This window comes from Mauremys reevesii, linkage group 22 (genome assembly GCF_016161935.1).
Source record: "Mauremys reevesii isolate NIE-2019 linkage group 22, ASM1616193v1, whole genome shotgun sequence".
NCBI classification, from domain to species: domain Eukaryota; kingdom Metazoa; phylum Chordata; order Testudines; family Geoemydidae; genus Mauremys; species Mauremys reevesii.
The window spans coordinates 2,645,584-2,661,220 of NC_052644.1; the positions used below are offsets into that span (position 1 = coordinate 2,645,584).

A 15,637-nucleotide genomic window follows, 5' to 3' on the forward strand; every position below is an offset into this window, starting at 1 on the left:
GCAAGCAAGGGGGCGAGTGAAGGAGATGCTGTCTGGGAGGAGGAAGCCAGTTTGCAGCTGCTGGGAATAGAGCAATCCACGAGGGACTGGATATTGTGGGTAAGACCCCAACTGCGAGGGTGAGGGCACAGCCCTCTTCCCTCCCCCAACTCCCTGCTGAGGGAGCCTATCTGAACACAGGGAAGAGAGCTGGGGGACACTTGTTTGGCCAGCTGAGTCGCCGAGACTGATTGGGAACTCTTTGCTGGGGTAAGCCTGCCACCGTGGCCCACACTGCTGAAAGAGCGGGGAGGTAGGGAGCGGCCCAGCACTCACCCCTTGAATACTGCGCCCAGTTCTGGCTGCCCCATCTCAAAAAAGATACATTAGAATTGGAAAAGGGACAGGCAACAAAAATGATCAGGGGGATGGAACGGCTTCCAGATGAGGAGAGATTAAAGAGACTGGAGCCGTTCAGCTTAGAAAAGAGACGACTGAGGGGGGGATACGATAGCGGTCTATAAAATCATGGCTGGTGTGGAGAAAGTGAATAAGGACGTGTTATTTACCCCATCACAGAGCACACAAACCAGGGGTCACCTGATGAAATTAACAGGCATCAGATTTACAACTAGCATCCAATGCCCAGTCAACCTGTGGAACTCATTGCCAGGGGATGTTGTGAAGCCCAAAAGAGAATGAGCTCAGTTCCTGGAGGACAGGTCCATCAATGGCTATTAGCCCAGATGGTGAGGACGCAATCCCATGCTCTGGGTGTCCCTAAAGCCCCAGCTGCCAGAAGCTGGGAGTGGATGACAGGAGATGAATGACTCGATAATTGCCCTGTTCTGTTCATTCCCTCTGAAGCATCTGGCACTGGCCACTGTCAGAAGACAGGCTACTGGGTTAGATGGAGCACTGGGCTGATGCAGTCTGGCCGTTTTCTGAAGGCTGGTCAGGTGTAGCAGGGAGACACTCCCCACTCCCTCCCTTGGGCCCTGGGCCCGGACCTGGTGGAAGGGGAGGGCCCAGGTCCCCCCACCTTCCCCATCCTGTCCATCCAGGGAACAGACGGCAGCTGGCCGTCAGGCAAGCCCAGCCCCAGGATATTGGGCGTGGGAAGACGGTTGAGCCATGACCTGCCCATTAGCCCTGCTGGTCTCCAGTGAATCCTGCTACAGGCTCAGCAGGGTGCTGCGGCTTCCTGGCAGCCTTTCTGCTGGGCCCAGCCTGCAGCTTGCATCGAGTCGCACAGCTGAAGCTTCTGTCTCCTCCTCCCGCCTCCAGAGCTCCTCACGTCCGTCCAACAAGACCCAGGGCCGGCTCGATGCAGCTGCAAACCCAGCAGCCACAGGGAGCTCCGAGATCAAGGGCCGCAGCAGAGCCAGGAGGCAGGGACCTCAAGGGAAATTCCTTCCTGTCAGCAGATACATAATGCTGATTTATTCCCTCTGGAAGATTACAGACTTATTCCAGCCCATGGCAACTACTGGCCCAAGTCTGCCACCTTCTGCCTTTCAGGGCTCCCTACCACAGGCAAGAAAAGTTCTTATTCATTAGAACTGTTTTTGAGACGTGGCCAATCTACCTTCTCTGTCCCACCTCTAGGGAGGAACTCAGCAGCTGTTTAACTGCAACCGTCTAGGACAGGAAGTGAAGGAGAAAGATTGTGACTGCAGTGGGAATGTATGGAGACAGGCTGGAGGTACCCGAACTAAAATCTGTCCAGGCTATCGGAGTTTACAGATCTGTTTCCAAAAGAATATAACACAATTTAGACAAGGAACCAACACCCTTAGAACATCAGAACGGCCGTACTGGGTCAGACCAAAGGTCCATCCAGCCCAGTATCCTGTCTGCCGACAGTGGCCAATGCCAGGTGCCCCAGAGGGAGTGAACCTAACAGGTAATGATCAAGTGATCTCTCTCCTGCCATTCATCTCCATCCTCTGACAAACAGAGGCTGGGAACCCCATTCCTTACCCAGCCTGGCTAATAGCCATTAATGAACTTAACCTGCATGAATTTATCCAGCTCTCTTTTAATTTGGTCGGTTGGGTTTTTTGTCGAAAAGGAATGTTCAGAATCTTTTCTTACTGCGTATTGCTTTCTGTTTTTCCACCAGCGCCAAGTTGGGTCATGGACCGGGTCAGCATAAGGCTAAAAAAAAATAAAAAACATAAAGGGCTTGCTAAATTACAAGTCATCTGAAAACACAAGATTTTCTCATCTGAAAAGTACGTGTTCCTGTTGTGGATTATCCGCGTCTTTCTTGGATAATCTGTTACTTGTGGGAAAGTCCGCATCCCTGAGCAAGGCAGTTATACGACCTCACTCCCTGTGTGGACGACACTAGCGCTGCCCCGAACTCAAAACTCCCAACCTTCCTACCTAGCGCGGTGGGTACAATGTACTTTCCTCCCAGCCCATCACCATAACGCAGCTGAGAGCTGACGAGAAGAAATCACCCTGCTATAGTCCGCGTGCAGCCAGAGCAGCTGGAAGATCAGTCCCTGGTATACAGCCAGAGACACGTTGTTGTGGAAGCCTGTTCTGTCCATGACATCTGGCGGCTCGGTGCAATAGTGCTCCATCCGGGTGAAGCGCTGAGGGGCTGGGAGGTCCTTGAAGCGCATGACCGAGAAGGAGCAAGGATGGAAGAACCTGATGTACTGAGAATCTCTAAGGGAGAAACGGGGAGACAGGAAGAGAGTGTGGGTTGGCACCGAAATGCACTGGTTCATCACAAGGTTGGCGGTGCTCTGGAATGTTGCAGTGGACTGCGCGGTGGGGCGGAGTCTGTGTGCTGGATGGAATCAGGATCTTTCATCTGTGTGTCATGTGTCCTATACTGCTAATAGCTAAGGGGAGTTGCAGGATCAGGGCTAAACATGGAAGAGGCCGTGAGGCTGCCTTGGAGATTTTGAGGTGGAGTGCTGCACCTGTGATCTGGCCTGACGTGTACAGGGCCAGATCCTGCCTGGATCTGAGCACTCTGCGCTCCTCAGGACCACTCCCAGGTGCTGAGCACAAGGCAGGATCAGGCCCCTAGGATCTCAATACGAGGGACACAGTGCTGCCTAGCAGATAGAGTATTGGTTTTGGACTTGGGAGCACAGGTGCTGACTTTCTAATGTGCCGGAGGGTGCTCTGCCCCCGGCCCTGCCCCCACTGCACCCCTTCCTCCGAGGCCCTGACCCCATCCCGCATCTTCCCACCCCGGCTCCACTCCCGCCCCGCCTCCTCCTGCCCCGGCTCCACTCCCACCCTGCCTCCTCCTGCCCTGGCTCCACACCCTTCCCCCAGTCACCACGCCCTTGCTCCTCCCCCTCCCTCCCCAAGCCTCCTGCATGCCTCAAAACAGCTGATCTCAGCGGACGAGGGAGGTACTGATCAGCGGGGGCCTGCCAAGGGGCAGCAAACACCATTTTTTCCCCATGGCTGGAGCACCCAGAGTTGGCTCCTATGCTTAGGAGATCTGGTTTCTATTCCCGGATCTGCTGCTGCTTTGCTGGGTGACTGCGGGCTCGTCCCAGCCCTGCACCGTGCCTCGGTTTCCCCCTCTGTAAAACAGGGTAAGGAGAGTGCTCTCCTTTGTAAAGCGCTTTGAGATCTAGGAATTATTACTTAGACCCAGCTGACAGCTCAGCCTTGGTACAGGCAGCCGCAGCTCCGCTGTGGGCATTGGAACGGCCCCGGGACTGGAGCCGGCTCCGTCTGCACCAGAAGCAGTGGAACCGTCTTTCCCACCATTGCCCGTCCTCTGCCACTACTCACTGTAAATACAGCCAATGGTACCGATGGATGATGAGGTGCCGGTACGACAATATATAATGGAGAGGGAAGTTCCTCTTGATCAGCTGTCCCTCCCCGCGTCCATCCGGGATGTAAACCAGCTGAAAGGGGAGGCAAGAGCAGAAAATACAGGGGACAGGTGGAGTTCAACCCCTGCTATTCAGGAGAAGTGGAAAGAAGCCATTGTCACCCGGCAGCTGAACCTAACACCCGTTGGTTGCCTCTTGTTTTCTGTAAGCTCTTTGGGCTTTTTGTTCTGGTCCTGGCCTGTGACTGCGGCTCTCAGGGGTAGCAGTGAATCACTGCTCCAGATAAATAAAGAAATAAGCAGTAGCACCCATGGAAAAGCTGAAGGGAACCTGAATCATGTGGCCCGAGGAGGAGGAGTTTCAAATGCAGGGGCCAGGGCTTTGCTGTGTGTGTGCATGAGAGAGGCCCAGGACAAGAGCTGCGCAGTGGGAGAAAGCCAGGCAGACCGGAGCAAGCTGGTCACGGGGCCCTGCGAGAACGCTCCCGGGGGCCGGGGGCAGGCGGGAAAGCAGCTCATTCCCACGGTGTTCAAGGAAACGAGGCCTTGGTGCGTTCCATGCAAATGAACGAGCTGGCTGCAAAGACAAAACTCGCCTAGCACCAATTTCTCCTGCTAATTGGAAGAAGCCAGGAGACCTGGAATTTTTGTCTGGCTGCTCGGGTCAGAAGCGGTAACAGCCGCAGCCCCCATGCTTGGGGGTCATTTTCTTCATCTAGAGCGGGAGCGAAGGATGCTCAGCACTGCCCAGGGAGCACGTGGTGCTTTGTTAAATACCAACAGATCTAGCTGCGCCTGACGATTTACGGCTGAACTGCGGGTAGGAAGGAGGGCGGTTCTGGTTCTTATGTGCTGGAGGGTTTTGTGGCTGCACAGGGCAGGTGCTGGTGTGAGGCTCCCTGGAGCCATCCAAGTGGGAATCAGGGCTCAGAACTGTGTGGAAATGGGACGGCATTTGGTTTCCAGATCGGCCATGGCCCTAACCTGTGCGGCCACGCCCCTTGCCAGCTCTCCCTTGCGTGAGCATTGCAGGCGCCTCCTGTTTCTGATCTCATTTACATGGGTGCGAATCAGGAGTAGCCCCGCTCATGTGAATGGAATTACTCCACTGTGGGATCAGGATAAGGCCCTGACAGTGGAAGCATGAAGGCCTGTCTCTGTGCCCAGAGCAGGTGCCTCACACTCACCACCACCGTGTTTCAGGCGTAACCTGGGGGAAGCTCGATCTCTATGGTGTCTGCTAATGAGGGAGCCAATTCTCCTGTGGCCGCTTGGCCCTGGAGACTGGGCTGAGATGGCTCATTAATCCACTGGCCAGTCAGCAGCTGTCAACGGCTTCCCAGCACTATAGACCAGGGCTAGATTCAAACTTCTAGAGACCATTAACCACCCCCTGCGCCACCCACTCCTGCATCTGTGACTCCTGCTGCCCGGGCTCACCTGCTGCAGCCCCTCCTTGTTAAAGAAGAGGCTCACAAAGGTCTCGTTGAAGCTGAAGTCCTTCGACCCTCTCATTAGCTGGAGACTGAAGTACGTGTCCCAGGGTTCGGAGGGGTAGAGCCGAACGACGACCGAGCTGCCTTCCACAGAAAACCAGATCTGGAAAGCCAAATGGGGCCGGATGTGAAGAGTGGGCAAAGGGAGATGTCTCGGAAGGTGCCGCTGGTGGGGACTTTCCCAAGGAGCTGCTACATCCCCGCTGCCGAGATGCAGCCACCTCTGCAGGGATGGAGCGTGGCAGCTGTTTATACAGGGTTCGCCCAGCCAGCACGGAGTTCCTCTCGAGTGGGGAGAGAGTGTGGTCTAATGGTGAGCACTGCCCCCCCCCCGCAGGACTCCTGGGTTCTGTGTGCCCTCTGCTGTGCAAGGCCTTTGCTCTCTCTGTGCCTCGCTTTAACCACTCGTACAGGGGATAAGAATATTTAGCAGCTCCTCGGACAGGTTAGGAGGCAGCGTTAGTGGCCGAATAGCGCCCTGAGATCCTCAGATGAAAGACACTACACAAAAAGGCAGCCATCCATGACATTGCCGACCACTATTCGTCAGTAGACCTCAAGGCAGGGCAGTACCATTATCCCCATTTTACAGATGGGGAAACTGAGGGTACGTCTGCACAGCAAAGAAAACCCTGGGGCTGTCCCGTGCCAGCTAACTTGGGCACACAGGCAGACACTGCACATATTGCAGCGTTGACTTCTGGGCTCAGGCTCTGGGCCTCTCCCACTGCACAGGGTTCTAAAGAGCTGGCTCCAGCCTGAGCCCAGACATCTACACACCAGCCCGAGCCCCGCGAGCCCAAAGCAGCCGGCCCGGGCCAGCTGCAGGGGTCCAGTTGCCATGTATACCCTATGACACAATGAGGTGACATGATTCACACCAGGTCAGCCATTTTAACCAGCGGCAGAGTCAGGAAGAGACCCCAGGGCAGAATGCTGCAGCCAGTCGAACGATGCGCCCACCGGATCCACCCACTCACGCCACCGTACCTCCTCCGAGACTGTCACACACACGAATTCCCCTACATACGACAGAATGAAGTAGCTGATGGGGGATCGTTGGGGGAAGTCAGAGAGCTGAATGTAATTAAGCAGGTCGTAGCTGCAAGGAAAGCACAAGGGAAGCGGGAAACATTACACTCCATTGCTTTCGTTCCCCTTTCAGTCTCTCCCTGAGGACGAAAAGCCTGGTAGTAAAACCTGTACATTTGGCACTGTCTCTGGGTCTGGCTCTCCTAGCAGACAGTGGCCCCTCCGGTCTGTCCCCTGATCTGTTCCATTTGTATTGGCTGTAACTGCCACATCTGGAACCTTCACAATTGGCTGATTGTTTTGCAATGGTTGTATGGTTTCCCCCACAGCTCTGCCAACGCACCGTAGGGTGAAACCCGCCCCCCGAGTCGGCAAAGGCCTCGGGTAGGGCATGGATTCCATTCCAGCTGTATTGGAAGTGTGGTGCATGCTTTGTGCTGACTCTCTGCACGGGAGGTGAATTTCATCCTCGGGGTGCTGTGCAAATCCGGAGGGATCTCGCGGACCGATGCAATTGAGATCAGAATTGGGTTCAGAGCTTTGGGTTACGATTCTTTGAAATAGTGATTTTGAGTGCCCACCCGTTTGGGGGCTGATTTTCAAAGCAAACACAGGGGAGAGGGGGTTCGTCACTTTCTGAAAATCAGACTTCTTTATCTTGCCTCCAGCCGGGCCCCTGCAATCACCCATCTCTTAAAAATCTCAGCCTTGGTTTTTAAAATGTCTCATCTGAAGGACCCAAGCATGGCACTCGACTTACCCACTCCGCACTGCTGGGGCGAGCTGTGATTCTGAGGCCCCACCTAACACCCTAGTCCTGCAGCTGGGTCCATGTGCACCTACTCCCTAATGCATGTGAATGGTGCCGGTTGTAATAACTGGGCCTAGAAATCTACCTGAGTTGCGAGTTCAACTCTAAAACGTGAGTTAGGTTCGGAAGACATCACAATAACCTACAATGACAAACGTAAATAGGAAAAGGAACGGAAGGTAGGCAGACTGAATTAGCCCAGGCGAAAGGCCGACTGATATGACTGAAGGAATCTGTTAAACCAGTTAAAACGGGTTGGCAGTGGTGTGGCGAGTCTTCATTTATTCACTCTGATCTAAGGTTTCGCGGGCCAGTGATACATTTTAACATTTTTAGAAAGTCTCTTTCTATAAGTCTATAATATAGAACTAAACTATTGTTGTATGTAAAGTAAATAAGGTTTTAAAATGTTTAAGAAACTTAATTTAAAATTAAATTAAAATGCAGAACCCCCCAGACCGGTGGCCAGGACCCGGGCAGTGCGAGTGCCACTGAAAATCAGCTCGCGTGCCGCCTTCGGCACCTGTGCCATAGGTTGCCTACCCCTGGGTTAAAATCATGCCTGGTAAACAAGCAAAGTGTGGAACCAACTCATCAGTTGCATCCCTGAAAACCAGAGATCGATACAGACTTTGTTCTCACCTTTGTAAAATAACATTGCCCCAGATGTAGAAGATTGTGCTGAATGGGTTGTAGGAGAGCCCCCTGGGGATCAGCAGGTAATCCGTGTATTCTTCCAGGCCCAGCAACATCACAAACCCTTTCTCAGTGTCTGCAAAGGAAAAGGGGGGGAAACCTGCTCAGAGTGGGTCTTCTGCAGGAGCCGTGAGGTCGGAGTTCAGAGAAGAGCAGCAAAAGCAAAGGATCAGGCTGCAAGGAGATTTCCGCGGTGTTGTTACACTGAAAGATGGTAATGGGGTAAGGCTTTGATCTAAAGACAATCCTGGGCCTCATTAAAGCTAACAGGGGAGCCAAGCAGTCTTTCAGACCCAACGGAAGCAGCAGTTGAGTCTCTTTAAGTAACAGAGAGCCACAAACGAGAAGGGACTGCCCAAGCCATGGGGCAGGTCAGAGGCGGGGGCTGCCTCTTGCCTGGCTGCCAAGGCAGGGACTAGGAGATTAGTTTGCAGTCCATGTGTTGGAGGAGAAAACTGAGCAAAGCACTTGTGGGCATGAACATTAGGAGGAAGCAGAGAGACACTAATTCTTGGGCACAGAGCCCGCTGGAGGGGCAGACGCGGATTTTGGAGCAAGGCAAGCTGCCTGCTGCTGTCTGTTTCACCTGTGCTCAGGGAAACAAGACTTTGTGGACACTCTTTGTAAACAAAGAAGGTTGCACTGAGAACAGACCTGATTCATAGCATCGATTTCTCCTCATAATGAGCTCTGCAAGGCTAATGCTCAGGTCAAAGAGGCAACATTATTCCTGTTACAGAAGCACCTAAGAACTGCCCATGAGATCAGGGCCACACTGCGCTAGGGGCTGCACAGTCATGTAACAGAGAAGACAATGCTTGCCCAGAGAGCTCACAATCTAGGGTCTGTGACCCAAGAGCTAGTAGCTATGTTGGCTCTGATTCACCGCTGGGTTGCTCCTGGTTTGCACAAGTGGAGCTTTGTCAACGTGGTGTAAAGCAGGAGTAATGCAGTGGTGAACTAGGCCTGTAGAGGTGGGATAATCAGTGTGGGAGATGAGGGGCTTGTCTATACATGGTAGCTATTTTGCAATATCTAATTCCGGTCAATTTCCCCATGGACACTCATTCTAGATTAAGAGTGCCTTTTTCTGCTTGTCTACATGGGGACAATTGGGAAAGTTAATCCAAATTAAATTCTAATGTGAATTAGTTAAAATGCATTAAGCCCCTGTGTGGATGCTCTTAATCTGAATTAAAGTGAGGCCATGTCTACACTATAGGGACAATAGTAGTGTATTTCTTCACATCTCAGAGCGCCATAGCTGTTGACCAAAATTTGAAGTGTAGACCGGGCCTGACTCTAATTTCACTTTGGAAGTGAGTTCAGTGAATCCAAATGAAGGCCACTTTTATTCTGAATCACAGCATCCACGCGGGGGTTTAATGTATTTTAACCAAGGGCTTGTCAGTACAAACAGGCAGCTTACGGTGTAAATCTACCTCACACTAGCCTGCCATGCACCAACTCTCCATGTGGATCCCGCTGTCTCACTCCAAAAATTCCCCAGTGTGCTGTGATCTTCTCCCCTTCAAAGCTGGGTAGACTGAGAGAGAGACACTGAGGCATTGAGAGAGACGCTTGGCAGAGCCCTGCAGGGAACAATCATGCTCTGGGTTTGCAGGGGGTATGGACTGGGAGAGCCGGTCGCACTTTCCAATCTATGGCGTCTACAAGGATCTCTCTGCCTCTCCCGTCAAAGCCTGTTAGAATGTTCCAGGTGGGTTCTTACCTTTGGGTATGAAGCGAGGGATGGAGTACAACATCCAGAAATCTCCATCAGCTGCAAGCAAACAGACATGGGAATGACGAGTTACAGCCGTGGCTGTTTATTACGTGGACTCACCTTGTTAAATCTTTGTACGTACCTGGCCCCCAGTACCACAGAATCAGAACCTTTCCTGCGTTTAGCTCAAGGGCGGGCAAACTTTTTGGCCCGAGGGCTGCATTGGGGTTGCAAAACTGTATGAAGGGCCGGGTAGGGAAGGCTGTGCCTCCTCCAACAGCCTGGCCCCAGCCCCCTCTCCGCCCTCTCCCACTTCCCACCCCCTGACTGCCCCCCTCAGAACTCCTGACCCATCCAACCCCCCCTGCTCCCTGTCCCCTGACCGCCCCCTCTCAGGACCCCACGCCCCTAGCCATTCACTAGATAATAATCATTTTCATTTGCTACTCACCTGGAAAGGCAGCCCAGAGCCATTCCGTTCTCCTCCATGGTCCAATTATTAGATCATCACTCTAACACCCGAGATAAACCAACACCTTCTGCGAGCTAACACCCTCCTGAGGCCCTTCCCTGCTGAGCACTGGGGCTAGCAGGGTCTGACAACATATTCTGCCCCCCTCAGCACAGCCCACTTAGGGACCCAATTTGCAGCATGTGAACCTCAGCGTCGCTCCACAGACTTCGATGGAAGGACGCTGATTCACAGCAGCTGGCTTTACGCTTGTATCGGTCCGGAACAACAGCCCAACCTTGATCGTAGGCCATGATGTAGTAATCAGACTTGCTGCTCTTTTTCTTCCCTTCCACCAGCAGCACAATCACCTCCTCTTCCGTGACATAGACAGCCCAGAGGATCGCGCAAGAAACTGAAAGTGGAGAGAGAGAAAGAGAGAGGCAGCAAAATCTTTCCAAACGGCTCTTTCTAAATATCTCTGTGGCGATGATTTGGAATAAGCAACAGTCTCCTCAGCTGGTGTAACATGTCACTGCTTCATTGTACCAGTGTGCCAGATGAGGAGCCACTGTTCCAGAATTGCACCAGTGTTCCAGAATTGTCTCAGTGTTCCAGAATTGTATTGGTGTTCCAATGTACCAGTGTTCCAGAACTGCATCAGCGTTCCATTCTACCAGTGTTCCAGAATTGTCTCAGTGTTCCAGAATTGTATCAGTGTTCCAATGTACCAGTGTTCCAGAATTGCACCAGCGTTCCATTCTACCAGTGTTCCAGAATTGCACCAGTGTTCCATTGTACCAGTGTTCCACAATTGCACCAGTGTTCCAGGATTGCACCAGCGTTCCATTGTACCAGTGTTGCAGAATCGGAGCCAGAGTTCCAGATGAGGTCATCTGGAACACTGGCTCCAATTCTGGTCCCCCATGCTCAAGAAAGATGGATTCAAATGGGAACCGGTGCAGAAGAGGAGGATGATCAGGGGACTGGAGAGCCAATCTCTTGAAAGGAGGGAGAGAGCTTGTTTTGCCTGGCAAACGGCAGGTTGAGGTTATGTCTAGACTTAAAATGGGAGAGGCTCTTCAGTCACTGTAGTTAATTCACCGCCCACAGAGGTGGTAGCTATGAAGAATTCTTCCCTTGAGCTAGCACTGTCTACACTGGGGGAGAGGTCGACTGGACTAGGTCTCTCAGGGGTGTGGGTTTTTCACACGTGGCCATGCTAAGATAAGTTTTCAGTGTAGACCAGCCCTGAGAGGGGATTGGATTGCTTTCCATAGCGATGGCATCGGAAATGGAGGGGGAGAACATGTCCAGGAGGCTGGAGATGAGAAGCAGGTGTCTAGCCCTCCGAGGAGGGAACAGCCTCCAGATAGGAGCAGTGAGGGGCAAAGAACAAAACTGGCTGGACGATGGAGCTTGATTGGTGTCTGACTGGGGTGATACGGCAGGAGCCCCTTGCAGTCCTGTGCTCCTCTCATTCAGGGAGGCGGCAGCAGCTGAGGAGCCAGCTCGCGTTTTGTGGTTTAAATAATTTTTTACTCCTGAAGCTGGAAGCTGGAGCCTTCATTCATGGATTTGTTTGGGGACTCACGGCCGAGCCTTTTCTCTGTAACAGACCTCCCCTCCCCCAATTAATCCCAACACAACAGGAGCTCCAGACCTTAACAGCCAGGCTCTACCCCAAGGTCGAACAGCCAGTCAATGGCAGGGCTGAGAATGGACCCAGGAGTCCCGAGGGCCTTCCAGTCACTCTGCTGCAACCACTAGGCCCCACTCCCTTTCCAGAGTTGGGAACAGAACCCAGGCATCCTGACTTCCAGCCCCCTCTGCTCCAACCACTAGGCTCAAATGTTATAATTTTGTGAGGCTCCTGCATGGGACCATGTAAACGTTGGGCCAGAACCTCAGCCGGTGTAAACCAGAACAGAGCTGAGCCTATGCCGATTTCAATGGCACTGCAGCCAATTTATCTCAGATGAGGATCTGGCCCCACTGAGTCCAATGGAGCGACTCCCATTAGTACCAGCTGGGGATCTGTTAAGTAGGGACCCTGAGGAACACAAGGACCCAAAAGGCACTTACTCTTCAAATGTTCACACACTGTCTTCCTCCCCTTGGCGTGTGATTCGGGAAACCGAACGGCTCCATCTGGATGGGAGAAAAGAGCTGCAGGGCTTCAGCCAGTCGGGCCAGTGGCCCCCAACACATGTGTGCAGCAGTGGCGTAGCCAGCATGGGGTATTTGGGTGGGCCAGCAATTACAGAGGGCTGGGAGGGCAGGAGGAATGGGGGCCCCACCTCCCCGCACCCCATGCCCCGCTCCACCAACCTGCCTGGCATTCTAGCCAGGGCGTGGGGTCTTGCCCTGCTCCACCCACCCAGCCCCGTGCCCTGACCCTGCTCCCAAGCTGGAGTGCCGGGCGGGTAGGCGGAGTGGGGCAAGTGCTTGGCCCAGAGCAGAGCTGGGGCTGGGGGTGGCCTGGATACTAAGTAGGTGGGCCATGGCCCACCCAGGCCCACCCGTGGCCACGCCCCTGGTGTGCAGTCGGCTTGTACCTATCAATTACTCAGCACTTTAGCTGTCTCCTGGCTAAGGCACCAGGAGGAAGGCTGGGACTCAGAAGATCTGACCCTGGGCTAGTCACTGCATCTACCAGGGCCTCAGTTCCCCACCCATAACGTGGGGATAACAGTCCCTTCCATGTCTGCCTTGTCTCTCTTGTGCGTCTGCGCAGCACTCGGCACAAAGGGCCCCTGACCTTGGTTGGGGTCTGTGTAGTGCCCGGCACGACGGGGGCCTGGATCTCAGATGTGGGCTGTGCAGCGCCTGGCACAGTGAGGGGCCTGATACACACAATAATAATAACAACAGATGTGGCCCTTCAGGCAACGCAAGCTGCAAAACTTTAACAGTTGCCACTTCTTTGTATGCAGGGTGGGCTCCTCTCCCCTGGCTATCAATCCAGCTCCCTTCATCAGCACTAAATGTGGCACCAGCGGCTGACGGAGCAATAAACACTCTGAGGGGGTGGCTGTCTGCCTGTGGGACACAGGGGCAGGTCCTCAGCTGAACCAGCACAGCTCCCGGGGCGAATGAGCTGGCCCGCACGTCATACCGCGAATGGTGCCAAGGAAGAATTCTCCTTCTTGCACGCCCCCTCCAAGAGCAATCACGAACTCGGAGCCGTTGTGAGGGAAGGGCACAGGGTTTAACCGGGACACGCAGATGTTGTTCAGCACACGAGTCCACAGGCCTAGAGGAAAGAGAGAGACTCTGTCTTAGGTCATACAGCCCCATCACCCAGTCTTTGACGCACTGATCCTCGAGGTACCCCTGCGCTATCATTCCTGTGTTGCAGACAGGGAACTAAGGTCCAGAGAAGCTAAGTGACACCCAAGGTAACAGAAGAACTCTGTGACAGAGCAGGGAATTACATTTTCCCACCTCCCAGGCTGGTTCCCTAACCACTAGGCCTCCTTCTCCTCTGGGTGGGGAGGCTGATGGGTCTTGGCCATCTCCAGCTTCTCTTACTGGATCCCGGCACAGGAAGAGAAAGGACCGAATAGTTCCCAGTGAAGTAATAGACCAGCTGGTTCTGGCGGAGGAGGAGCACGCTTTCTGTAGCGATGGCATCGAAAATGGAGGAGGAGAACGAGTCCAGGGGGCAGTTCACGGACCCGATCCAGCAGCTGTCAATCCCCACCTGAAGCACAGAGAGGACAAATGAGGGGCAGCAGGCCCAATCCTGATCTCAGCTAGGGGCCAATCCTGCTCCCATTTCAATTAGTGGTAAAGCTCCCAGGGCCTGTTCCCCAAGCCTTGTCATTGACCCCAGTGCCAAGCAGGCATTCCCAGGTCCGAAAGGCAGCGTTTCACGCTCACTTTCCACTGCTGTAAATACATTCACAACTTGGCACAGACTCTCCCTGGGGACCCCGCCTGGGTCTGGCCCACGGTTCTTGGGCTGACAGACTTCTCCAGCTGTCCCACCAGCTGTGTCTTGTTTAACTGCCCCTCTCTCTGCCTGGCTCTGTAATCTTTTGAGGGAGGTGATCACCCACCATATTTCTGACTGTTCCCTTCAGCTAACTTGGTTTTTACTGCTGTAAATCACTTGTTGCAAAACACTCCTGTTGCACTCAGTCCAGCTTAGTTCAGATTCCTATTCAGGGACTTTCACACCTGAGCCACCAACACAAGGCAGCCAAGGAAGGAGACACGGTGCAGGGAGACCCAAGTCACCAGGGATTTCATTAGTGCAGGACTGGGCCCAGTGGAAGCCAGATCCAAATCTGGGATCTGCTGGGGTAAACTGCTGCGGTCAATAGAGCGCTGCTGATAGACACCAGCTAAGGATCTGGACCCTGACGTTTCACTGATAATGCAATGATCATGTTTCCATGGAAGGGATCACTGTAGCAAGAAGGCCAGATTTCGACCTCATGGCAATTGGACGCCAGAGTAACATTACTGACTTCAGGGGCCTATCTCCTGATTCGCACCGAAGGGAATGAGATCAGAACCAGAGCTGGTAGCGAATATCGATTTAAGGGTGTAATATGCTTCCAGATGAAAGGGGCAAAATAAACATATGTTACATTACTGTTGTTAAATCAAAAGTACGGTACCAGAGGCTAGGTTGCCGTTTTACTAGCTGCTGCTGCTTCATAACACCCCTCTCATCACTATACCAGATTCCTCGCTGGATCTGGGTCTAGAACCCTGGAGTCCTGACTCCCAGGCTCCTGCTTCTATCTCCGCTTCCCTCTCTTGTAAACTGAGCTGGCCTGATGTGAAATCAGAGCATGCACAGAACCACGTGACACCACAGCAGCATTATCAGACAAGGGCTCCAATTCTGATCTCTGTGCCTGTCACCGGTGTAACCCTGCGGTCACGTCCCTCCTATTTCAATGGGAACGGGATCGAACGGTAACTGGCAGAGGCCTGCCATTGCGGCCGCCTTCTGAAGGGACCCAAGCCCCCATTCCCGGCACTCTTTACCTCCACAGCAGTGAAATCCGCAAACTCCGAGTCTGAAACCAGAATGATTTTGTAACCCTGGAATCCCCCGAGGATCAGCACAGGGGCTTGATTGACGGTGAACCAAATGGGACGGGACCGGCTGTCCAGTGAGATCATCTCCCCCAGTGATGTAACCTAGAAAAGCAGTTCCAAACTTTCCACCACGGTCAGCCACCAACTGCATTTGGGCTAGTTTTGCAAGCCACACAGGGTCCAAATTTGTGGGAGGAGGCCCCCACAATCATACGCCGGCATCCTTCTTCTCCTTCGCTGCCACCTCCTCACCCCGATGAAGGGGCACCAACCGCCCTCTGCAGCACCCTCTGCCCTGACACCGCAACTCCAGCCGCTCCTCTGACATGCCCGGGCCAAACCTGCGCGGGGCCATGATCCCATGCCCCAGGTGGCAACGCCCACGGGGGCAGCTGAGCCCAGCCCCGTGGGACAGGAACCACTGCTGCGGGGTGAATACAGGGTGGCTTGCTGTGACAAAGTGGGAATTTTCTGTAATATTTTTAGGAAGCCGACGTGTGGCTCAGTTTCCCTCGTATTTCACATGGCTGTGCAGTCAGGGGGAAAAGGACTGTTTGCTCTC

At 53.5% G+C, this 15,637-nt stretch overlaps 1 protein-coding gene across 10 annotated transcripts in view; it reads right to left on the reverse strand.

Annotated features, from left to right (window-relative positions):
- The window catches only part of CATSPERG (cation channel sperm associated auxiliary subunit gamma), a 46,309-nt gene that overhangs the window by 22,181 nt on the left and 8,491 nt on the right, over positions 1-15,637 (reverse strand). For 8 of the 10 annotated variants that reach the window (XR_005590624.1, XM_039510645.1, XM_039510644.1 and 5 more), the window contains 12 exons: positions 15,022-15,177; positions 13,549-13,720; positions 13,133-13,270; positions 12,100-12,165; positions 10,313-10,429; positions 9,570-9,620; positions 7,784-7,913; positions 6,289-6,400; positions 5,243-5,401; positions 3,757-3,875; positions 2,448-2,661; positions 2,077-2,139 (listed from right to left, as the gene is read on the reverse strand). Coding sequence is in view for 9 of the 10 variants with exons in the window: in XM_039510645.1 (XP_039366579.1) it covers positions 2,077-2,139; positions 2,448-2,661; positions 3,757-3,875; positions 5,243-5,401; positions 6,289-6,400; positions 7,784-7,913; positions 9,570-9,620; positions 10,313-10,429; positions 12,100-12,165; positions 13,133-13,270; positions 13,549-13,720; positions 15,022-15,177 (1,497 nt within the window). In the remaining variant the exon portion in view is untranslated. The remainder of the gene's footprint in view (positions 1-2,076; positions 2,140-2,447; positions 2,662-3,756; positions 3,876-5,242; positions 5,402-6,288; positions 6,401-7,783; positions 7,914-9,569; positions 9,621-10,312; positions 10,430-12,099; positions 12,166-13,132; positions 13,271-13,548; positions 13,721-15,021; positions 15,178-15,637) is intronic. The other 2 variants (XM_039510647.1, XM_039510646.1) reach the window with 2 other exon arrangements.